The sequence below is a fragment of the Schistocerca piceifrons genome, chromosome 2 (genome assembly GCF_021461385.2).
Source record: "Schistocerca piceifrons isolate TAMUIC-IGC-003096 chromosome 2, iqSchPice1.1, whole genome shotgun sequence".
In the NCBI taxonomy this organism is placed as follows: Eukaryota; Metazoa; Arthropoda; class Insecta; order Orthoptera; family Acrididae; genus Schistocerca; species Schistocerca piceifrons.
The window spans coordinates 712,693,321-712,720,320 of NC_060139.1; the positions used below are offsets into that span (position 1 = coordinate 712,693,321).

Sequence of the window (27,000 nt, forward strand, 5' to 3'; positions counted from 1 at the left end):
GATGGACAGAGGTAGCGATGAAGTGGGGATTTCCCTGTATTGACTATTTCACTAGTTAACTATGAAAATCCGGTAAAACATCAAACCTCCGATATCGCTGCGGCCGCAAAAAGATCGTGCAAGAACAAGACCAACGACCACTGTTGAGAATCGTTCAACGTGACAGAAGTGTAACCCTTCCCCAAATTGCTGCAGCTTTCACTGCTGGGCCGACAAGTGTCAGCGTGCGAACCATTGAACGAAACATCATCGATATGGGCTTTCGGAGCCGAGGGCTCATTCGTGTACCCTTGGTGACTGCGTGGCACAAAGCTTTACGCCTCGCCTGGGCCCGTCAACACCAAAATTGGACTGTTGATGACTCGAAACATGTTGCCTGGTCGACGAGTCTCGTTTCAAATTGCATGGAGCGGATGGACGTGTACGGGTATGGATACCACCTCAATGTATCCATGGACCCTGCATGTCAGCAGAGGACTGTTCAAGCTTTCAACCGATGATCTTTTTCAGCGAGTGGATCAGGCGATTCGAGGAAATCGTCGGTTCACAATTTCTGTATTGAATGATTTATTTCTCTAAATTACAAGGTCAGCTCTGTATACCATCGTGAGTGAGCGACTTTAGTACGGCAAACATTGTGCGAGATGGCTTCCCAAGATGCTGTCCGACAATCACAAAACATAGCGAATGAGCGACGCTTTATCGTTTCTCCAGCGCTACCGTGATCCAGGAAAATTTTTTTTAACCAAATTTTCACAGGGACAGAAAAAGTGTCCATTTCGAAAATGAAGAGAAAAAAATGGCCACCCAAAGAGTGGAAGCATTGTCATTTCCTGTGTAAACCTCCATCAGAAAGTGTTGGCTACTGTGTTCTTGGACCGAAAAGGGGTTTTGTTGGTGGAATTCATGGATAGTGGCACGACAATCACTGCAGCCTCATACAATCTGACTATTCAACGTCTACGAAGGGCATTTCAGAAAAAGCAAAGAGGCGTTTTGTCTTCAGGCATTGTTCTTCTTCATGACAACGCTCGGCCGCACTCTGCGGCTCCAATAAGGACGCTGCAGGGCTTTCTATTAGAATCGTTTGGTCACCCACCATACAGCCAGCTCTCGGCTCCCTCATATTTTATCTCTTTGCTCACATGAAACATACAGGAACAACGAGCTAAGGACCAGCGTAGAGAACTGGTTGAAAGCTCAGGCAGCTGTTTTCTATGCGGTCTAGTCACATTAACGTGACCACCGCCTATGATCGACGTCAACATGCAGTAACACTCACAAACAGCAGGTGGCAGCACTGGCAGTAGAGGGTGTATAAAGCGCGTCAGAGGGACGCGGAAAACAGCGCAATCGTTGTCGTAATGCGGACAAGGAGCGACTTATGTGACGTCCAAAAGAGCATTATCGCTGGCATTCAGGCCACAGGTGGAAGCATTTCCGAAACGGCTAAGTCTGTAAACGGTTCGCGTGCTGCCGTGGTTAAAGTGTGCTGTACATGACAAAATGGCGTTATCCAAAACCGCCGGCGCCACGGCAACTGTGGTGCAACGCGGGCCATAAAGGACAAGGGTGAACGATGGCTGCGGAATGTGTACAGGAGAACAGACGGTCGACCAACTGATCAGTCAGGTGAACCAAGGGGCTACCAACAATATCTCTCCAACGACCATTCAGCGAAGACTGCTGCGTATAGGCCACCACAGCAGACCCCTGCTTCATGAAGCCGTACTGACGAAGGCTATAATTTGCACGCCAAAACCGGAGATGGACATCCGTTGAGTAGCGACAGGTCGCCCTTTGAGATGAATGACGTTTCACGCCCCATCAGACAGATGGCCGTTGGCAACAATCGTGGCAAGGGACCAAGCTGGAGGATGGAGCGTTAAGACCTGGAAATGTTTTGTGGCATTCCCTAGGTGGTCTCGTTATTTTGGAAGGCGTATATATCTATCCTTGGGGACCATGTCCACCTCTGCATGCAGTTTATTGTTATCTCAGCACGATGGCAACTACCATCAGGACAGTGCAACGTGTCAGATAGCTCGCAATGTATGCGAGTTGTTCGACGAGCACCATGATGAGTTTACCATAAATTCAATGGCTACCAAACTCCCCGAATTTAAACCCAATCGATCAGGCTGTTCGCGCCATGGATCGTCAGCTGAGAAACCTAGCACACCTGGCAATTGCACTGGCTTCAGCATGACTCCACATCCTTTCGGTACCTTACAAAACCTCATTGACTTTCTTCCTGCACGTCTGCGCTGAAAAACGTGGTTATTCAGGTTTATGACAGGTGGTCACATTAATGTGACTGGGCCGTGTATCACGAGGGTATTGGAAAAGTTAGTATTACACTAGGAAAAACGTCCGTCAGAGCGATGGCTATGTGAAGAAGTACCTGGAAGGTGTTGCTAAATGTTGGAAATAAAACAGTTTTGATTTGCTTTGTGGTTTCCATTTCGCAGACAATCGGACCTTGCAATATATATATATATATATATATATATATATATATATATATATATATATAGCACTCATAATTCATAATAATCTATTCTTATGTACGAGGGTGACTCAGTTTAAAATGTTGTGAAAGTCATACTACTGCATGCCGTTTTGAATTTTTCACATATGTGTTCCTAGAAGCTGGCAACACATGTCAAATGGAGGTGTTCCGAAACGCAATATTATGCATTCAACAGATTCAACTACTGCCAGTGCAAGGTGGCATGTATGCTTTAGGTGTGTAAAAACCACGGTTGCGCGATATTTTTTAGCAAGGGATTCTCCAGAGAGGACGTTCTTTGTGAAATGCATTTCTTGAAAGGTGAGCATTGTACGCCACAGGAGAAAGGTTACAGTTTTACGTGCCGTCGACAAGGCCATTAGAGACGGAGCACAAGCTCGTATTAAGGAAAGCTAGGAAAGAAAATCGACCGTGGGCTTTGAAAGGAACCATCGTGGCATTCGCCTTAAGCGATTTAGGAAAATTGCAGAAAAACTAAATCTGGATGGCTGGTTGGGGATTCGAACCACCGTCCTCCTGAATACGAGTCCATTGTATTAGCGCTGTGCCGCATCTCGCCGTACTTTAGAGAAAGCTTGCTCAGCAGTATACAGGATTCAACAAAGGACGACAAAGAATTACAAATGAGGAGCATATTTGTTGCCCTGTGGAGTTTTCCAGTCATACTAATTTATAATGTGTGCAAGAAATGACCTCTGGAGATCGTCGTGATACAGTCAATGACGTACTCGTGGCCTATCTGTAGATTGTTCGTTGTTCTCAGGGATCCGGATTTGGTTATATTTTTGTAAAATTTCTGGGCACTGACTCCAGAACACAAACGGAGCCTAATAGTTACAGGGGACAGGTCATGGGCTCACCACTGTTAGCCTGAGTCAAAGTGAAGAAGTTCAGTGCGGACCCCTCGACATACAAGACTATGATGATGACTCTGTTACGGGACGTACAGGTTGCAATGCAGCTGAAATTCCAGCATCATGGTGAGACCGTTAATGCTGCATCCTACGGCACCACTCGCAGGAAATGCGACCGACCTTTCGCCGTAAGGGAATCTGACTCTTGAGAGCGGGCACCGTTCGTATCACAATGCCTACCTTCTCAAAGCAAAATAAACGAAGGAACTACTGCAGACATTCCGTCAGAAACTCTTGGAACATCCACCTTACAGTCTCGACTTAGCCCTCATGATTTTGATGGGTTTTGGTTCCTTAAAAGCCTCTTGGATGTGCGACTCGTTGAAAAAGATTAGGTTGTAACATGAAAAGAGGTTCGTTGGATGGACAGCTGCCACGTGAATTCTTTGCTGCAGGCTTGTCAAACGATGGGATAAGTGTTTAAAGAGGTAGCACGTGGAAAAGTAAAATAAATTTAGGGTTGGTACTCGTGGCATAGGTACCGCTACCCTGTTTTTGAATCTTTTGAGTGACCCTTGTAAATTAAAATCCACTGTAACATTATTATGCTATGTCATTTGAACTCATGACAGTGCAGCAATACTCAGAAATGTTTAACAGTAAGAGCATCTAAACTAACATGTAGTCGGTTCCCATTTGAATCAACTACTGGGTAAATATGGGATGTGAAAAAAAGGCCTTCCATATTTTGAGAGGTTAGTATGGACTAAAATAAGAAAAAAAAATCCATTAAAGAGGCGATCGAAAGTGCTTACCTTAAGAGTTTTGATCACTACTTCCTGTTCACTATTATGAAACACATCTGTTCTGCTGAACAAGTTTTCATAGCCCTTAAGGTATGCGTTTTATATCCCTTGTTTACTGGACATTTTTTCCTTGTTTTGACCCGTACCTACCACCTCTCAAAATATGGGATACTCTTTTTTAACACGCTGTATTTAATAACCACTGCTGCATAACGTCACTTGCCTTGATGATGGCAGCAAACGTGAACTGACGATCTTCCTAACTATGCAGCAAATGTTAATTTCGTTCTGCTAACGTGTTAGCTGCGAAACAGATCAGCAACAAATCAGTGACAGCCTGTGCATCGTGTGCCAAACCAGTGTGCCTGTCTCTCTCACCCTTTCTCCCTTCTCTCCCCCCCCCCCCCCCGCCCTTCTCCCCCCCCCCCCCCACCACCGCCACTTCCCTCCTTCTCTCGTGTGTGCGCGTGCGTTTCACCGAGAGAATCTGAATTCATCTTTCCAGTCAGCAGTTTGCCGACTGATTTGATGCCATCTTCCAACTTTTACTCTCTCGTACCGATCGTACTTACAACACCCACCGTCCCCAACAACCTGCTTCCTATTCTAGCCTGTCTGATACATTTTCCTTCCTCTTCAAATGTTTACAGCGCAAGTTCGCTATTCCAGGGCAGTGTTGCTTCACGTATATTCTTTGGATAAAAGTTTTCTGTTCTTTCCAATTCCACTTACTATTATCACACTTCTATGGCATCTGCTTTCAGATACTCTCAGTTACATCATCAGCGATTTTCCCCTAAGACCACGCTTCGCTTGTACTCTATATAATGAGGAACGGTACTCCAAACACATGCTTACAGGAATTTCTTTCACAGTTCCACGTCAGTATTTGACATGGCTTTATTGATCGTTATCAGCGAAACCACTTGCGTTGCCTCACGAAATATTTTCCTTCGTTGTCTTTTCGTCAGCTAGCATACTGCTTTCAGCAGCGGAGCATTGGTCAGTTACCTAAATCAAATTAACTAAATGGTGCTCTTACCATGATGCAAGGGCCACGTTGCTGCCAAATAGGGGACTTTAAATCATAGATAATATTTTTAGTGGTAGCGTCACTCTTTAAGTTCGAGTAAAAACTAAAAGGTGTATTTCCCGCTCTGTAATCATCTTACACAGGTCGGTTAGAAGCATTATGTACAATGACTGAACTAAAATGCATTGTGAGGAATGAAAGGGCATGATCAGTAGTTGGAACTTCACTGCTAACAGTACTTGATATCGGAATACGCTGAGATTTCAAACATCAAGTCTCCAGGAAAGTTAAAACGTTTCTTTTTGAATATCAACAGATAACTTGAGCTTTCTTTCATAGTGCTGGACGCTTTACTCTCCTATTGGCTTTCATTGGATTTTCCTATATTTCGGTTCTTCCATTTTTCGCCGGCCGCGGTGGTCTCGCGGTTCTAGGCGCTCAGTCCGGAACCGCGCGACTGCTACGGTCGCAGGTTCGAATCCTGCCTCGGGCATGAATGTGTGTGATGTCCTTAGGTTAGTTAGGTTTAAGTAGTTCTAAGTTCTAGGGGACTGATGACCACAGATGCTAAGTCCCATAGTGCTCAGAGCCATTTGAACCAGCCATTTCATTTTTCCTTAAGACAAGTTTTGAGTAACCATCTGTGACTTCGGCCATTTTACGTTTTACATCTATGAAGCAGTTGCTCCTTTCTGAACACTATGTAAGTTCTTTTCACCCTTTTTCTTTTTTCATTCATTTTGCTTTTGCTGAAATTCTCTTCTCTTGGTCTCTGTTTCTATGCAAATACGCATACTGTCTTCCATAAGGCAGACCTGCCGCACTAAAAAGCGTTTTTGACTCAGAGAACATACAAATCAACGCAAAATTAGATAAATTCTAGAAACGTCTTGGTCACGGTTTCTTGCTGATTACAAGCTTCAATCAACTTATAATTGTAAGCGTAATTTTTCATATTTTTTTCGTACGCGTCTTATTGAGCTATTCCAAAGAATTTATGAGTAAATTCATTGAAATAATTAACAGTAAACAGTCTTCACAGACGAGTAAATGTCACAAGTGGAAAGTTCACTAAAAGCATTTACTTACAAAAAGATAGGAAACGCTTTAAGATCCAGGTTTTACTCGTGACACTTGGGGCATGAAAATCAGTGACTTGTCCAGTGATCATATGGAATTGTCTTGCAAATGCTTTGTCCTTTAATCGCTTCTCTTGGCTTGATTTACCACTCCAAATATTTTAGTTTTTCGACTCTTCAATAACTGTATCAGTAATTTGGGTGGTGCCCCTCCTCTGACTCCAAATTAATGCGTGAACATTTCTAGCTTCACACCAACTTTTGCACCATGTCCACTACTCACGCGTCCGTATATTATGTTGAAAATCAAAATACAATGTAACCATGATCAAATTACGTTTCTTTGTCTATTGTAGGAAGTAAATTAATTGGCACAAGTTATCCAGGAACTTAGGAAAGAACTTATCAGTGCAGATAAAACTGTCTGATTTGACTATCCAGCTGATGTCTATGTAGAGCTGATTGTGTAAGGGGCTCCTGTACGATAATTATTATGTCATGTTTGTAGTTGCTTGTAGTAATCTGTTAGACAATAACGCGCTTTTACTATTGCTTTCAAGGGTGACATTTCATTTTCATTCAAAATGTATGTTCTCCTCCTGCATAATTTCTTTCAAGTCTTTGTTGAACAGTCTTTTCTTTACTGTTACTTTTGTTTCAAAACGTTAATCTACATGAATAAAATTATTATTCAAACAACAGTAAAATATTTAATAGTTTTCCTTTCGACACGGAAATGTTTACCTCTCTTTGCATGTCTAAAATACCTTCTCTCCATGTATAGGTTGCTAAATATAATGAATACTCGTATTTTTAATCAATTTACTTAAATGCATTTCTGATAATGTTTTGTTTCAGACAACTTTGGCTGAGTATGTAGCGGTTGTTTGTAAAATAGTAGGGTTTGCTTTATTACAGTTGTGAGGACATGTGGCCAGCAAAGCGACCAAAATTGTACATATTTTGTAAATCCAGGATTTCCAGCGGCGTATGTGAACGGGCAGCCTTCTGAATGCGTTCTGACCATTAACAAGCGCAGTCCGAAGGTTACTCAGCTGCGGCTGGATTTCAAGATATTTGAGGTAGGAAAACAGAAAATAAAGGTAAAAATATAACTTAGTTACCGCTGTTTGTGAAAACTGCAGCGCCCAAAGTTCCTTGAAAATGGCTAATCGAAACTTTTTATGAAATGCAGTAAAGTGGATCGGATGTGAAAACCCAAAAATTGTGAGTATCGCAGCGTTAATGTAATTTTTGAGTAAAGACAGGTCAGCTGATAAACCTCATACCATTAACTGCAGGATCTCATGTCACTATTACTCGTAATATTGCAAGTGACGCCCGCTAGAGCGAAAGATGATTGGTTGTCCCCTGTTTGGTAGTACAGTGTTGTTTATTGTCTATATACACAACAAAATCATTGGGGGAAGTGGCAACAAAACGACTATTCACGTTGGTGTGTAGAATATATGAGTCTGGCGATATACCATCTGACTTTCTGAAAAGCATCATCCACACAATTCCGAAGACGGCAAGAGCTGACAAGTGCGAGAATTGTCGCACAATCAGCTTAACAGCTCATGCATCGAAGCTGCTTACAAGAATAATATACAGAAGAATGGAAAAGAAAATTGAGAATGCGCTAGGTGACGATCAGTTTGGCTTTAGGAAAAGTAAAGGGACGAGAGGCAATTCTGACGTTACGGCTAGTAATGGAAGCAAGGCTAAAGAAAAATCAAGACACTTTCATAGGATTTGTCGACCCGGAAAAAGCGTTCGACAATATAAAATGGTGCAAGCTGTTCGAGATTCTGAAAAAAGTAGGGGTAAGCTATAGGGAGAGACGGGTCTTATACAGTTTGTACAACAACCAAGAGGGAATAATAAGAGTGGACGATCAAGAACGAAGTGCTCGTATTAAGAAGGGTGTAAGACAAGGCTGTAGCCTTTCGCCCCTACTCTTCAATCTGTACATCGAGGAAGCAATGATGGAAATAAAAGAAAGGTTCAGGAGTGGAATTAAATTACAAGGTGAAAGGATATCAATGATACGATTCGCTGATGACATTGCTATCCTGAGTGAAAGTGAAGAAGAATTAAATGATCTGCGGAACAGAATGAACAGTCTAATGAGTACACAGTATGGTTTGAGAGTAAATCGGAGAAAGACGAAGGTAATGAGAAGTAGTAGAAATGAGAACAGCGAGAAACTTAACATTAGGATTGATGCTCACGAAGTCAATGAAGTTAAGGAATTCTGCTACCTAGGTAGTAAAATAACCAATGACGGCCGGAGCAAGGAGGACATCAAAAGCAGACTCGCTATGGCAAAAAAGGCATTTCTGGCCAAGAGAAGTCTACTAATATCAAATACCGGCCTTAGTTTGAGGAAGAAATTTCTGAGGATGTACGTCTGGAGTACAGCATTTTATGTTAGTGAAACATGGTCTGTGGGAAAACCGGAACAGAAGAGAATCGAAGCATTTGAGATGTGGTGCTATAGACGAATGTTGAAAATTAGGTGGACTGATAAGGTAAGGAATGAGGAGGTTCTACGCAGTATCGGAGAGGAAAGGAATATGTGGAAAACACTGATAAGGAGAAGGGACAGGATGATAGGACATCTGCTAAGACATAAGGGAATGACTTCCATGGTACCAGAGGGAGCTGTAGAGGGCAAAAACTGTAGAGGAAGACAGAGATTGGAATACGTCAAGCAAATAATTGAGGACGTAGGTTGCAAGCGCTACTCTGAGATGAAGAGGTTAGCCACAGGAAAGGAATTCGTGGCGGGCCGCATCAAACCAGTCAGTAGACTGATGACGAAAAAAAAAAAATACACAACAGAGGCGCTTGCTGATTGTGAGATATAAGATGTTTAAATACTGTGAACAGAGATACCAACGAGTGTGATAACATGCGAATCTAAACTGATAGGAACCATGGTTTGGTATCATAATAAATGGTTCGAAATTCCGTATATGGTATTAGGTATTATTAGATATTATTTGTCTATTGTAGTCTAGACCTCCTACTGTGACCTACGAACTGGATACCAGTACTACTTTACTATTTACTTTGCCCACTGTACAATACGAGTTAGATAAATTCAGGATGGGAGAAAGCAAGTGGTCGAATAAACAAAAGCATCTTGCCGTCTAGGTAGAGCCTAGACTGGCTTTCAGAGTTACGTGACCACAGCTGCGAAAGTTTTCCCTATTCATTAATATGGAAGTTTGCAAAAATGGAGACATTTATGAAGTTTTCATGACTAATCTTCAAGATAAATATTTAGGTAAAGTGGTCAAAAGTCTTGATGAAGGTTGAAGCAATTGCCCAAACCTCGCCCAGAGAGTGTTCGAAGTGTTATCTTCAAAGAATCTTCATTTTCGATGCCGAGTGTGAGATAGATCAGAGCGTTCATTGTATCGTCCAACACTTCCCATTTCCATCAGTGTATTGTTTTGTGGCATCTTAAATCAACACTGCAGTTATATATCAATCTACGTTGGTGGGGGAGAGTCTAGGCTGCAGTGTGGTTTGCTGCAGGACCGTGGACAGTCTCTTGCCAATGGCACACGTACAGAGCGGGCGCATAAACCGACCGAAATAAAATAAATTAAAGATGGTTTAAGAATTAATCGGGAGAGGTAAGTGATTTCTTCTACCCCTTGTGTTCCTACCGTCTGATTACGAGAAGAAGCCGCTTGCTCGGCCCGCTACAGTAAACACACTTTCGTCCAAGTAGCATCATAAGGAGGTGACTAGAACCGAACAGACGTCCACCGATAACTTAGTTCACACGCCTGCTCCCTAAGCAGTTTTCTCATGTTCAGTAATTGGAGTTCTTGCTGCTACCCTCGCTACAGAACTGAAGGATCTCGAGGGTGTGAAGGAGCGCTGAAGTAAATACCCTATTTGACTGAAGGCTCCCGATTTTTCCCAATTTATGCCGACTGGAAAAAAGGGTGAAAGGGATATGTAATTTTCTTGCCACTGCTCCTAAGTTTCGGATGACACGACCGGATGCGGAAACAAAAAAAATTCGAAAGTAAGTTGTTGTGGCTGATAGTGATTGTGACCATTGAAAGTTGTATTCTGTTCATCTTGGGATATAATTTCATCAAATTAAAGATGAAAAAATTCGTTAAGGTCGAAAAAAGTGGAAGCAGACCACCAATTTTAGATATCTTGCCGACAGAAAACGCTAAAGCTGCCAAATATAGCTTCGACGGCATTTTCGATGTGTTTGCTTCGCTGAAAGCAATGACATGCAAAGTAAAATTATAGTAAAAACATAATTCCTGGAAAATAATATTTTTTTCAGTTTTTTCAAATCTACGTAGAAAAGATTGCGGAAATGTAATTTTTGGGGTGAGTAGCGTTGCGGTAAGAGCAGGGGGCACCTCGGTCAGGCTGATTTGCTACTAATCCCCAAGTAAATTTTACCCAATTTATTCAAAATCAACGGCATCAGTACAAGCTGTTAAATTATAGCCTTTTTCTCTTACATCTAATTGATAATTTATGAGGGGCAATTACAGTCTGTTCTTTATCGTACATCACACTTAGACCAAGCCATAAACAGTAACACATAGATTTTGTTTTACTTTCAGTTTCCTTAGAAAGTTTATTTACTACAAAGATACATTTAATTTGTTATTTGCAATATTTTCACCCGGACAGTTCATTTAAGGAATATTTATCAATATTGCTTTATTTTTATTGTACCTACTTATATTATTTCCTAAATCTACGTAGAAAAAGATTGCGAGTATTATAATTTTTGGGGTGAGTGGTGTTGCGGTAGGAACAGGGGGACATCACAGCTTTCGCAATTCTGCCAGGGGCGCAAGATCACCTCGGTAGCGCTGTGATTTGCTGCTATATCCCAAAGTAAACTTTAGCTAATTTGTTCAAAATCAACGGCATCAGTACAAGCTGTTCAGCACGTATGCTCAGAACAGAAATTATTTTAGGCTATCTTTGTCTACAGATCTGCGGCAGCACTGTAGCTGATGTCAAGAGCGTACCCTACCCAGGATCTTATCTAGATAAGGGTGAAGGAGGGTAAAGGGGTGGGGGACATGTGCAAGTTTTGCTGTGAACGACAAAATAGTTTTGAGATTTCACAACAAATGGTTGTGGGTGCACTTACTACTGGTCTATAGTACTTCACATGTTATGACTTTCTTAAACCTCATGCTGCATTGATAGTATGTCTTTCGGGGCAGGATGCAAGGATAAAAACTGTAGAGGGAGACAGAGACCGGAATACATCCAGCAAATAATTGAGGGCGAAGGTTGCAAGTGTTACTCTGAGATAAAGAGGTTGGCGCAGGAGGGAAATCCGTGGCCCGCACATCAAACCAATAAGAAGACTGATGACCCCCCCATCCTCCCCCCCCCCCCCAAAAAAAAGTGCCAATTCAGTATGTGAAGCTGCCTTTTCCTACTCCTCGCTGGGTAATTGCTTGGCAGCTATGCAAAAAGTGGTATGCATTTTGGCAACAAAAATTTGTAGACGGCTGCATTACCATCATATTCGTGGCTCTTAGAAAAAAAATTAGTATTATTCAATTTTTTACACAGTACCCCTATACAAAACATGTGCTGCCAGGCCTTTGCTTACGAGGATCACACTTAATAGGCAGCTGACTAACACAGTCAGCGTTGGATAAACACGTCACTCTTTCTGACTCGACGTTTGGATTACTATAAACTGTTACACAAGCCCCTCCCTCTATCCTCCCCCCCCCCCCTCCTTTGCTCCCAGCACTTTCACGTTTTCCCCTTATCGTTGCAGCTGGTTAATTCAGACAACGCAAGCCAACAATAGTGGCCGGCCGGAGTGACCGAGCGGTTCTAGGCGCTACAGTCTGGAACCGCGCGACCGCTACGGTCGCAGATTCGAATCCTGCCTCGGGCATGGATGTGTGTGATGTCCTTAGGTTAGTGAGATTTAAGTAGTTCTAAGTTCTAGGGACTGAAGACCACAGCAGTTAAGTCCCATAGTGCTCAGAGCCAACAATAGTGAAGAACTGAAAGCTTGCTTTGTAGTGGCTTAAATGCAAATGCCCAGAATGTTTTACGCTAACACATGCATAATCTACATATATATCTTGCGAACTGCTGTGAAGTGCATGGCAGAGGGTAAGTCCCATTATATCAGTTATTAGGGCTTTTCTGCGTTCCATTCACCAAAGGACTATGGGAAGAATGATTGTTTAAATGCCTCTGTGTGTACTGTAACTAATCTTGTCTTCGCGATCCCTATGGGCGCGATATTAGGGGGTTGTCGTATATTCCTAGAGTACGCTATTCATTGAAACCCGGTTCTTGAAACTTTGTTGATAGACTTTGTCGGGATAGTTTCCGCCTGTCTTCAAGAGAGTGCCAGCTCCGTTCTTTCATCATCTCTGTGACATTGTCTCGCGTCAAACCTGCGACCATGTACACTTACAGACTACCCTGTTGGTCCTATTTGGTACAGGACCCCACATATTGAGCAATATTCTAGGTGGATCAAACGAGTGACTCGTAAACAATCTCCTTTGTAGACTGATTAAGTTTACCTAGTATTCTACCAATAAACCTAAGTTTGCTACCTGCTGTACCCACGACTGAACCTACGTGATCGTTTCATTTCATGTCCTTACTACATATTTCACCCCAGGTATTAGCATGAGTTTACCAATTCCAACTGTGACTTACTGACATTATGTTCACAGGACACTTGGTTTTTTTCGTTATGTAAAGTACACAACGGTACATGTCTGAGTGTATGAAGGAAGTTGCCTATATCTGCACCACTTTGAAATCCTTTCAAAGTCTGATAGAATATTTGTGCAGCTTTGTTTGGACTGTACTTCATTGTAGATAACTGCATCATCTGCGAAAAGTCTGATGTTTTTATTAATATTGTCCGCAAAATCATTAATATACAACATTAACAGCAAGGGACCCAACAAACTTCGCTGCAGTAAACCCGAGGGTACTTCTACACTTGTCAGTGACTTTTCATCTGCGTCCTCACTACTAAAAAATCCTCAGTTCAGTCACAAATTTTTCCTGATACTCCATACGATTATACTTTTGATAATAAGCATAGGTGTGATACTGAGTCAAATACTTTTCGGAAATGGAGAATAGCTGCCTGCCTTGATATTTGTCTTTCAGGATGCCATGTGAGATAACTGCGAGGTGGGTTTGACATGACCTATGTTTTCGAAATCCATGCTGGTTGGTATGGAGAAGGTCGTTCTGTTCGAGATATCTAATTATGTTCGAGCTCAGTATATGTTCCAAGACTCTACAGTAAATGTATGTCATCGATACTGGACGGTAGTTTTGAGGATCACTTCTGCTGCCCTTCTCGTAGACAGGTGTGACCTGTACTTTCTTCCAATTACTAGACACGGTTTTTTGTCCGAGGGATATACGTCAGATCATAGTTAACAGAGGGACTAATTCACCTGCAAATTTGGTATAGATCTGACAGGTATACCATTGGGCACTGGGGTTTTGCTCGGTTTTAACGATTTTAGCTGTTTCTCAGCGTCACTGACACTAATTTTTATTTCGTTCATATTTTCGATGGAACGAGTCTTAAATTGGAGGATTACTCCTGCGTTTTTCTTTGTAACGAACGTTTGAAAACAGAGTTAAGCATTCCAGGGTTTTGCCTGCGACTCTCAGTTTCAGTTCCTGTCTCGCCAGGCTAGTGACTGGACTTAGTTTTGCGCAACTAACATCCTTTACATATGACGAGAATTTCTTTGGGTTTCGTGAAAGGTGTTTCGACGGTATTCTGCTAAGGCAGTCATCGAATGCTTCAAGCATTGCTCTCTTGACTTCCGAATGCGTTTCATTCAGCATCCCTTTATCCATAGCCCTATGCTTTGTTTTATACCTGTTATCTAACAGGCTCTTCATTCAGCATCCCTTTATCCATAGCCCTATGCTTTGTTTTATACCTGTTATCTAACAGTCTCAAGTTCTTTAGAAGTTCCTTTACTGTAAGTGTACACCGTGGAGGACCTCTCCTGTCATGGACTGTTCTACTAGACACATATCTATCCATGCATGGTCAACTATTCTTTTAAACTTGAGCCTTAGTTCCTCTACATGCTTCTCTCCTGACGTCAGACTTTCAATTTTGTGTCAGTCCTTGGTAATGAGTCTTCCCCAAACAATCTCACTTGCAGCTTCAATTTCTATTCCGGTGAATTTGAGTTTCTTGTGTACCGCGACAAATAAACCACCTCCATCACTCATTTCACTATCCTTTCGGTATACGCTTACATTTTCCCCAACGATCTTATTACTGTCGACAACTTCAGGTTTTAACCAGCTTTCTGTGTCTAGTGTTATGTGACCTACTGCGCTTTTTAGGAGCACATCAAACTCTGTCACTTTGTTGCGAACGTTTTGGTAGTTAACCACAAGGATTTTAATAGTCTCGTCTACAGGAGGCATTTCTTAGGATCTTAAATTGTTAATTCCGGGCTTCACGCAGCTGTCGTTATCTTACTGGACGTAGAGTTGCATAATCTAAAAAACCCTTGTGTTCAGCCGGCCGGTGTGACCGAGCGGTTCTAGGCGCTTCAATCTGGAACCTCGCGACTCCTACGGTCGCAGGTTCGAATCCTGCCTCGGGCATGGATGTGTGTGATGTCCTTAGGTTAGTTAGGTTTAAATAACTCTAAGTTCTACGGGACTGATGACCTCAGATGTTAAGTCCTAGAACTTAGAACTACCTAAACTTAACTAACCTAAGATCATCACATATCCATGCCCGAGGCAGGATTCGAACCTGCGACCGTAGCGGTCGCGCGGTTCCAGACTGAAGCGCCTAGAACCGCTCGGCCACACCGGCCGGCTCGAGACATAGATGTGAACTCTCTGACATGTTTGGTTTTGTTATCTCTGCCATAATAACTTAAGTTCAGTGCGTTAACATTCAGTTCCTTTTATCGAATGTTCTTGTTGTCATTCATGAAGAATAAAAGCCTAATTCTTTAAGTTCTAAAGCTATGTACAATTATTAAGTGGAAAACTTAAGCGGCCACATATTTTGTGACCCCGTCTATGAACTTAAGTACCTTCCCATCAACGGCATTTTCGATAAACAGCGGAAATACGCAAGGAGCAAATGAACGACAACGGCATATTATGCCATTTCATCGTAGACAAATTAGCAAACTGCGCGATTACATTAGGATTTTGGAGCTTATTGTTCCATCAAATACGAGCATGAAGCTCACGCAGTGCAACAAAAACGGTGTAAATTCTGCAACGCCAACATATCACAGCACAATGAAATTTCTGCCGAGACAGAAGATGTTAAACCAAACACTAAGACTCTATCGGCTCAGATAAATACTCTCGGCTTGCAACCGTGTGTAACAACGAATTGTATAACGGAGCCGTGACCATAGTTCGAAGCAACGAGATACCGGTCCACCACTTGCAGCAGTTCGTCGGCGCCGCGCCTGCAGTTACTGCTTACTGACAGAATTTAATGCCACCCAAAAACAACCGTTGTTTGCGTTAGTGGAGAACATAGTTCGGTAGCAACTAGCGATCAACTACCGTAGACAATTCAACTTGGTGATAAGCAATCTGAACCAAAAAGCCACAACATTGGTATCGGACATTATAGTCCACCCACCGCCAGATGGAGCTTGAAACAAAATAAAAGAAGAGCTAATATCTCGCTGTACAAACTCAACCGATCTCATGGTCAGGTACGTACTACATCAAGAGAAAAGACGTGACAAGACCCCATCAGAGTTCAGGCGACATCCAAGATTAATGAACAGCTCCACCATGTCCAATGGTTTGTCACTACATGTTTGGCAATTACAACTGCCGGCACAAGTACGGACGGCGTTGGAAGTATACGACTATAAGTCACCCAACAAATCACTTCAGGTCGCCAATAGCATTGCCCGCAGCAATTGCCATGACATAGGCGGACAGTCCCAGCCGAGTTCACCTGAGGCGACTCTGGACAACGCGGCCGTCACATGATGCCTGTCGAGCGTCTACAAGGAAATTTGAAGCTTAAGAACCACTGTGGCAGTGCTGCAGCAACGACAAGGCGAAAATACTCGAATACAGGAACTGCGGAAGACCTTCCGTGAGGAATGCTGGTACCTCAAATATTTTGGCCAACATGTGTGAAGTGTAACTCACGTTGCAGTTACTCAAATAGCCAGTATGTCCACAGTAACAGTGTAGGGCCTACACACTGTCGGCAGCAGCACCTCCACATGCACACTGAACCATGTAAAGAAGACTATGTGTCAGCCACACAGATACGACGAAGACACTGCCGGCCGCGGTGGTCTAGCGGTTCTAGGCGCTCAGTCCGGAACCGCGAGGCTGCTACGGTCGCAGGTTCGAATCCTGCCTCGGGCATAGATGTGTGTGATGTCCTTAGGTTAGTTAGGTTTAAGTAGTTCTAAGTTGTAGGGGACTGATGACCACAGATGTTAAGTCCCATAGTGCTCAGAGCCATTTGAACCATTTTTGACGAAGACACTGGCTCCAACATCACCACGTTGTCTGTCAGCCATGCGCTGGACGACAAACAGGATGTTCAAGCATGGTTGAAAGCACTATGCAACTCTGCGATCAACACTCACTTACACAGTGTTCCCTTTAGATGTCGATTTCTCCATAACCTCACGTGGTTATTTGCAGATGTTGATGTCTCTGAAACTATTTTAGGCACTGACTTCTGTGCATATTTGTTAGTAGCAGTTGACCTGCAGAGAACACGATTACTGAACTCAGTTGACAACAGTGCAGCACCAGGAACTAGAGACCACCGCTCGATCAAACCATCAAGCGAGTATCAGGTACAGGTTCACCACAATGACGCCAAGCACAATACAGGGTATCACACACCTGGACAAGCAGTATCACTATGTGCAAGCAGAACTGCACCTGAACGCTTAACAGACACAAATGCAATGTTGCGGACTAAAATCATTCGCTTATACGTTAACCCACAGTCTTCGTCCTCTTAAGCAGAGACCATGACGCTGAGATCACGTTTTTACTCCAAACTTTTTATGCCTTTAGTAGGTCATTAAAACAATATAACATGCAAGTACGAAGGTCGTCCGAAAAGTAAGATCTCCAGCGAACTCCCGTCGGGACTGAGTGAGCTAGCTTAAATCTGACAACAGCGCCATGTTCCTTGTTCCCCACACCACTATTCTTGCCAGTCCCCCCTCTCTGCGACGCTCATTCTTGGCGCAGCAGACATTAACGAGGGAGGAAAAATCGACCCTCCCGCCAAGTGTGAATTGCATTCTGTGATCAGATTTCCGTGGTTTATGGCGTCAACCCCTATTGAAATGCATCGTCAGTTGACCAACGTGTATGGAGAAAAGTGTATGGACATAAAAAAGGTGAGTAAGTGGTATAGGGAGATCGCAAACGGCCTTACAGACGACGTGGCGGCCGCGGGCGTTCAACAGTTTCAGACGAGACAGTGATGTCGAAGAAGTTTTGCTTGTGGATCGGCGTGTGACTGTGTGAGAGATTGTTGAACTGATAGGAGACTTATCTAAGACTACAGTGGACAAGATTTTGATGGACGTTTTGAAGTATCATAAGGTGTGTACCAAGTGGGTATCATGGATGCTCACTGAAAAAAGAAGCGCATTGAAAGTACCTGAAATTTCCTGCGCCGTTACTGGGAAGAGGGTGACGAATTTTCGAAATCCCTTGCAACCAGAGACGAGACTTGGGCCCAGTACTTTATACCAGAGACTAAGGGACAGGCCGGCCGGTGTGGCCATGTGGTTCTAAGCGCGTCAGTTTGGAACCACGTGACCGCTACGGTCGCAGGTTCGAATCCTGCCTCGGGCATGGATGTGTGTGATGTCCTTAGGTTAGTTAGGTTTAAGTAGTTCTAAGTTCTAGGGGACTGATGACCTCAGTAGTTAAGTCCCATAGTGCTCAGAGCCATTTGAACCATTTTTTGAACTAAGGGACAATCAAAACAATGGCAGCATTCCAGTTCTCCAAATGTCAAGAAGTTCAAGCAAACGCCATTAGCGAGGAAGGTGATGGTTTCGGTATTCTTGAATAGGTAAGGTGTTCTCGTGGTAGACTACCTGGAAAGAGGTACAACAATCAATGTGGCTAGGAACTGCGAGGCACTAACAAAGCTACGCCGAGCCCACCCTCATATCGCCCGCACCACAACAGATCTCATCACCAAATTTGAGTGGGAAATCATTGACCATCCTCCGTACCGCCCTTATTTGGTTCCCAGTAACTACTATTTGTCCCCCAGTTTGAAACAACCCTTGGGGAGAGTGAAATTCGCAAGCTACGAAGAACTGAAGCCAGCTGTCCATTCCTTCCTGCGCACGGCGACAGGAGAGTGGCACGATGCAGTATGAAAAAGCTTCCAGAGTGTGTCCAAAAATGCGTCGATCATGACGGGGACTACGTTGAAAAATAGCTAAAAGTCCAAGCTTTCAGAATCTGTAATCGGTTTTGCAATAAAATGTTATTTACTGTGTGAAAAAGCTTTGGAGACCTTAATTTATGGACAACCTTCGTAGTAAGGTGCACTACTCTGGCAATTCTGAGAAAATCGCAAGAGAAGTTTTACATGTCTGTTATGAAGCTGATGTAGCTGTGTCACGGTGTTGGCTGTAAGAAGTCAATGTGGTCATGTGGTTAGCGTTTGCACTAAGCAAGAGGGTTGTTGGTGAGACGGCAGCTCAGATCCTGTCAACACTTATTTTTTAATCTATATTTTTTTCATCAGTGGTCACATTATTTAATTTATATGACATTTGAGAGGTAATATAATGAAAAAAACACGTGCATTATCATGAAGTTGTAGTGAATTTCAGATGTTATTTAATTATTGACTCTACTTTTAATTAAATTTTCAAGGAAAAGGGACAGGCTTGGAAAGCCCAAGTCAAGCCTCAATAAATAATGATGCAAATGACGTTATTCAGTAATATAGTACATCACGATGTGTCAGATCATGAGAGTAACGTACAATTACTTGTTAGATGTGCTCTCGACATCACATGTTGCAGGATGGTATTTGTCATACAGACATGGAAAACATAAATTGAAATGGCATCTACTACATCGAATGAATGCAGTTTCCCCACTTTTACAGGGAATGTTCAGAGTTTCTAAGGGAAAACACACATCGCTGGCATTTTTAAAAAGTTCTCTTTCTTCCGATTGTTTGGATGCAAACCATGTATGACCAGTGATGAAAAAACCACATGACCACCATGAATCCGTATGTCCAGCATTATGCAAAGATACATAAGACACATAATAGACATGTAAAACTTCTCTTGCGTTTTTCTCAGACTAGCTAGAGGTGTGCACCTTACTACTCGCACATTATGTTGTTTTAATGGCCTGTTAAATCTGTACAACGTTTTAAATAAATTTGTGATCCCAGCATAGCAGCCTTCCCTTGTACGACCTTAGCCACATGAAAGATGGCTCTTAGAGGCCCTGTGGCAATTATCATCTAGCCATATACCCATAGCGACTACTGACATGACGAAGAATGCGGTGACCATGCCATTTGTTTTATTTGAATTTTTACTCAGGTTTTTTGGCCTCTAAAATGTCGCTCAGATACGGGAACGTTTTGTCGATGGGGTGTTCAAAGGCTGTCTGACCATGGAATGGTATTTAATGAAAACAAATGCGTCACAGGGAAACCTCAAGTCACCATCCTAGGCCATACTGTTTTGGCCAGTGGCACCGCTAAAGGATGCACTTGCAGGTCATGACGCCACTGGACGCAAACTTGTTCAGTAGACACCGAAAACGGACGTAGCATTCCGCTACCTCTACATGAGCAGTGTTACTCATCCACCTGGCATCTCACGCATACCTGGTACAGTGGCCGATGCAAGACAAGTCAGCAAGCAGTTGAAGCAGCACTCCACGAAGAAGTAGACCAGCGCTCGCAGCAACATTTCTCTAAAACGTTGCAGCCAGCCCAACAGAAGTGGAATGCATATGATCGAGACCTGTTAGCAATCTATGAGACAGTCACGTACTTCCAACCTCAAAAAGTAGTTCGATCAGTGACTGCCTCTACAGATCACAAACCCATTACTTTGGCATTCAAAAATGGGGGAATAGAGCAACGTCTGATTCCATTCGTCTGCTTTGGCACACGAAGTCATATAGCGACCAAAAAGCATGGTTTGCTTGAGCTACTAAAACTACCACAGGTAACATTTAATAACAGGCCGATTACATTCTTCAAGATGGCGATCACAGGTTAGACCATTACTGAAAACGAACTTAAAAAAAGAAAGTCACGCAAAGAATTTCTGTAAGGTAATAAAAAGAAATGAAATTAACTGAACAACTGCGGGAATTAGGCTGTTTTGGGTGGGCGCAAACTACAAAAAGGATAGTAAAGCTAACAAGGGAAATGTTCAATTTGATGTGACGAAACCCACCCTGAAATTTTTATACATGAAGAATACAAGAAAGAAGAGCATTTTCGAAATTTTAGCTGCTAAGACGCACTGCAATTAATTTTTAAAATTTATTGAAGATTCTCATCTTTGTCACATGAAGCACCGCTTATGACTGGGTTGTACAGTCATTCCTGCCTAGCAGGCGATCGACCGTGACAAAAACACCGTAGCGAAGTAGTTAAACTATACAAAAAAGTCACGTATTATTAATGTTTTGAATAACAGGCACGTCGTATCAACAGCTAAATTGTTGCATATGTAATCCTTACAGACCTGACCAGCAGAGGAAAATAAATCAATATGGTGTTTCGTGTTACCTTATAGATGACTTCGATCAATCATGACTTTATTTGTTGAAACGAGATGTATTTTACACATATTTGATTATATAACAGTTCCTGTAGCACATTTCTTATTATAATTTTTGACTAATGTATATTTAAGTAGGCCTAACATTGAAACGATAGCCCCGTAGTCGTTACAATAAAGCGAAGTGTCTTTTAAATGACGAAAACAAACGTTTTCCTTACACCAGACACGCCCACCGAAAGAAAAATTAATGCTTTCAGACAAGTCACAATAATCGTTAATTTTATTTAGACAGAAGTGTGGTAAAGTAAGGAAGGATCCTGGCCGTTTGCTCTGCGTATTGTACAGCATACTGAGCATACTTAAAGCAATTTCTAAAATGCGCCAGTGCAAACTACTGATGTACAAATGACTGAAATTTAAGAATACTGTTGTCCTGATAAACCTCAAATGACGCGGAGCTATTGGAAATTACATTGTCTGACAATTTCCTTAAAAATACTTTACACACTCGATAAACTTCTTTATCGAGATTCACAGTGGTTTTTCAGGTGGAATCTCAATGATATCAGCAGTCTTTTCATCGCCCTTTTGACAGACAGAGGTATCGTTAAATCCAGCCCAAGAGTCCAGCAAAAGCAATGAATTAATTTGTGCAGCTGGTGAGAAACCAATTCGAATGAAATGTTAAAGATTATTTTTTCAGATTTTGATACGTCGATTATAAGATTTTTACCATTAAGTAGTCGTGATGACTGGGTGTTGTGTGATGTCCTTAGGTTAGTTAGGTTTAAGTAGTTCTAAGTTCTAGGGGACTGATGACCAAAGCTGTTAAGTCCCATAGTGCTCAGAGCCATTTGAGCCATTAAGTAGCCGTAGAAACTGCAATCCACTCATATTTGTCACTGACATTGTTGTACATGAATGTGTCATGGCAGTAACTGATTCCACAATAGACTCGCGGTCTTTTTTTGCTCAAAATGATAAAGTGCAGTTTGCTTGCATTTCTTTCATAAAACCTTACTGATCGGCATTAGACACAACACATTATGGGCAAACAGCAAGCTTTGTCTTCATGTAAGCTACGACTTAATGGCATCTCCTCTACACTTTTACTCGATTTGAACTTCGTTATTTTATGATTTCCTAAATCTGCTTAATCAGGTCGAAGAAGACTTGAAATCACCAATGCTCGACTCTGTTGCGATTTAGAGGGCTCACAAGGGGAAGGCCTGAGACACGGTCAACCGATTCGGCTCAGATTTGGCAGGTCGCTTGTGTAAAACCTAAAACGAACTAATCTAAGATATTTTGGGTCAACACCCCCGCAATTTTGAGAAAATCACCCCTAAAGGTTATGACGAGCAATCGACTCAAAATTGGAGGGATCGACAGATAATTGTAAATAGAGCAATTTTCATCGTCAGGTATGGGGTCCACAAACTCATACTTTTCCAGAAATCGAGGAAAGAAACTTTTACAACTGCCGTATCTGTACCCACATGGTAAACGCTTTTCGCTGACAGCGCAACGGTTAAGGTATCTCGCTGGGAATCGGAGAACCCTAGCGGATGTTATTCTTTTCGTTTGTATTTTTCCATATCTCAAATGATAGGGATCGGAGGGTTAATAAGATAAGTAAATCAATAAGGAATGATAATAATAAGGCAGGCAAATAAATTTCTCAAACCTCTTGGGATAGTAAACAACTAAAATGTTACTCCAGGTCACTTTCCAATGGTTCTTCCAGTCACTGTTACGTGTCCTCACTTTTCTTCGAACAGCTAGATGGATGGTACTTGTCATATAAACATTCGAAGCAAATATACTCACGGCACCAAGAACATCTAATGAATGCAATATTTCGACAACTACACTGTTCATTCCGAAGAGTCGGCGGAAAACAAACTTGCTTTACATTTTAAAATATGTCTTTTTCGGGAATTAATTTTGATGCGCACCACGCATACGATATCATCGCCTGAAAAATCGGTGCTGAAAGTTGGTTATGAATTATGCTGTGAATAGTTATTGCATCTGTGCGGTTGTGCAATCCCGCTGGGTTTCCAGAAGCACACAGCAAATCTCAAGCCCGGAAATAAAGTTTCTTCGAGATTGGAACCCGGGTTCTCCGATTCCCAGCCAGTTACCTTGGCCGTTGCTCTATCGGTACTGTCGACGAAAAGCGTTTACCATGTGGGTACAGAAGTGGCAGTTGTAAAAGTTTCTTACCTCGATTTCTGGAAAAGTATGCGTTTTCGGACCCCATACCTGATGAAGAAAATTGCTCTATTTACAATTATGTATCGAACCCCCAGTTTTGAGTCGATTGCTCGTCATAACCTTTAGGGGTGATTTTCTCATAAACGCGGGGATGTTGACCCAAAATGTATCAGATTCCTTCGTTTTAGGTTGTACACAAATTTGAGCCGAATCGGTTGGTCGGTAGATCTCCATCAGTAAAGGTGCATTGTTTCTCACAAGTAGCTCTACATGGCTCGCTTCTGAAGAAAACTCCTCTAAAGAAAAGTTGTTCACATTATGTACGGTATTCAAGTTTAGGGATTTATAGTGGTTATTAGTGGGGGTAATAGGACTTCGTGGCCACCCAGTGCTGTAAATCATTTGGATAGCTTTTCTTTCACAGTTTTGCGAGTTTCGTTTGGACACTATTTCTTACCTCATCTTTCTTCCATTTATACAGTTTACTGTCTGATTTATGGAGCGAGACCAGGTTTGCACATTGCATAATATTAAGTATTAAACACGATGAATATTAATTCAGTTTTATCTCTGTTAAGAGTGCCGCTATTGCAAAAGCAACTGGTAATTATTATTATGAATGTTAAATGAGTTACAAATTTGAGTGAACAGCAACTGCGGATTATTATTCCTTTGTGCCTATGTGTATTATTTCAAAGAAACTATCTATGAAAACTGAAATTGACTTTACAAATTACGATCACACTGAGTTAGTTATCTGTTTACTGATGTGTCATCAACCAGGGATACGCACCTGACAGTTTGTGCATGCGCCGTCCGATACAGCTTTGATAAGGTTGTAAAAATCTTCAGCCACCTGATGAGGTACGAATTTGGCAATTTTCAAGATTTTTTTTTTTTAATGCTTGCAATGCATCTTAGCAGCAAATATTTTGACATGGTCTTTCTTTCGGTGTATTCTTCCTATATAAAAATTTTCAGGGCATGTTTCCACGTGTTGGACTGGACCGTTCCCTCGTAAGGTCATTCCAAAGGCACCTAAAAATCGAAAAATCATGCACATAAATTCCTCAATAATTCATTGTTTTGGGATAATCAGCATAGTGTACAAACACCGTAGATAACATTAGACCTAGTTACTAAGACGTCGACAGTTAACATTTAACAATAGGCTACTTATATCCTTCACAATGTAAACTCATGACATTAGAGAGGACGTCATGGTTCAAAGAAGCAGGTGAAATTGGACAGTGTGCTCGACCCAAAGAACGTACACGGCAAGCGCTCACTTGGGCAGCTTCAGCATGTTGGTCTCATAAACCACTTATGCAACATATAAAAGGTGCTGAAAATTTGGTGGCTGACTACATCTCTTGTGTTTGTGGAGTGGCAGAGATTATAGACTACAGAGAAGTCGCCGAAGAGCAGTCCATAGAACCATAGTTACAACAGTTGTTGAACGACTCTACTACAGGGTTACATCTCTACAAGATTCCTGTCCTCAACTTTAAGGTGAAACTGTGGTGTGACATCTCCTGGAAAAAACCATATCCTTACATGTGACAGAAGTTTCAGAAGACAAATTTCAATAGCATCAATGGCTTATCTCATCTGGCAGCCAATGCTACTGTCAGATTGCTTACAACCATTTTTTGTCACCTTCCATTAAGAAAGAGCATTCATTTGTGTATGTTCATATCGCCCATGCCAACAAAGTAAAGTGAGAGATCAAAAGCTTGCTGATGTGGGTAACTTCCAAGATGCACCAGCTAGATTTGCTCACTTTCATGTTGACCAGGTCCGTCCTCTTCCACCTTCCGATGGATACACATAATTGTTCATCACTGTAGACAGATGTACACTGCAAGCATAGGCAATGCCGATCACTGACATCTCAGCCAACACTACGGCAAAAATTGTTATGTTTACATGAATTACAAATTTTAGATACCTTCTCCACATTGCATCTGACAAAGGAACCAATTTGAATCAACCCTATCCCAGGAACTAGCCAAACTCTGCAGCTTTCAGTGACACCACACAACTAGCTACAACCTCTCAACCTCTAATAGTGGTATGGTAGAATGGCGGCACAGTACCTTAAAGGTACCATTAATGCATCACCAAGAAAAGTGGACAGTGGGACTTCCCTCAGCCCTCTTAGGCTTCTGAACAATGTACAAATTTGATATTGGTGCATCTGTGGCAGAAATGACTTACAGTGAGCCTTTACACATTCCAGTGGACTACTTAGTGGCAGCACCACTACTTGTCATGGGGGAACTTTCACAGTTAGTGGAGCAATTAAAACATGATGGCATCAACATCTGCACGTCAGCTACCTGCCAACTTCCCACTATGGCAATGAACAGATGTTTGTGCACAAAGACCTGCGCTGCTGTTCACATATGATGCTGCAAATGTACTCAGTCAGATTGCCACTATAGCCACCATACACTGGGCCTTCCCTAGCTTTGAGCAGAGGGGTTCACGCCATGGACATCCTATAGAATAGCACACCCTTGAAAGTATCCATCAAACATGTCAAACTGGCATGGTTTTTACCCTCAGCAGTCCTGGATACCTAGCCAAAACTTCACACCACGACCAGTCCAGACTCTGCAAATTCTGCCACATGGCTTATGGGCACCACAGCCAACAGCAATGCTGACACTACAACATCTGACCTACACAAGAGCCGGATAACAAATCAAAAAGTATTATGGCTTTCCAGCTTCTCTGCACTGAGCAGGATGGGGGGTGGGTGTGTGAGAGGGGGGGGAGGGGGTTGTGTGCTAGTGATACATTTTTTGCTGTATTTGAGCATCATGAGAATATCAAGATAGACTAGTGAACTCTCTGACTTGCTTATTTTTGTTATCTTTGCTGTGATCATTTATGTTCAGTGGTGTAAGTTTGAATTTTTTTAATTAAATATTCTTGCTTGCATTTATGAAGAATAAAAAGCTAATTTTGTATATTCTAAAGCTACATGCAATTATTTATGTGGATAACCTAAGAGGCCACAAGGTACCAGTAATCCTCATTTATTACACATACTTCTCTACACTAAAAGATTCTTTTCGATCAAATAATCCAAAGTTTCTGGAATATCTTTTCATGCATACTGTCCTGTAGACTCTTAGGAAGACACTTTACAGATGTGCACCTGAGTATCTAGGATCTCCTTCAGCAGTTCTCAGTCCGTGTGGTATACTTTCTAGTTGGCCTTTATTTCTTGTTTAATCTAAATTAACATTTACATTTTTTGTATTGCCTTTGATTAATGAAATTATGGTTCTGCATATGTACATGGATGGAAATATCAGTATTTTTAGACTGTGAAAGGCAGTTCAGTATAAGTCTTTTTTTAATCCAGAATGTCCGCCCCCGGTAGCTGAGTGGTCAGCACGACAGAATGTCAATCCTAACGGCCCGGGTTTGATTCCTGGCTGGGTCGGAGATTTTCTCCGCTCAGGGACTGGGTGTTGTGTTGCCCTAATCATCATCATCTCACCCCCGTCGACATGCAATTCGCCGAAGTGGCGTCAAATCGAAAGACTTGCACCCAGTGAACAGTCTACCCAACGGGAGGCCCTAGTCACGTGACATTTACATTTATTTATTCAGGATGGTCCGAATAAACTTTT

General features: G+C 42.2%; 1 protein-coding gene across 1 annotated transcript in view; it reads left to right on the top strand.

The window, feature by feature from the left end:
• Positions 1-27,000, top strand: part of LOC124775790 — a 125,486-nt gene that overhangs the window by 16,054 nt on the left and 82,432 nt on the right. Inside the window, exon 3 of the mRNA XM_047250620.1 lies at positions 7,224-7,387. Within this exon, the coding sequence (XP_047106576.1) occupies positions 7,224-7,387 (164 nt within the window). The remainder of the gene's footprint in view (positions 1-7,223; positions 7,388-27,000) is intronic.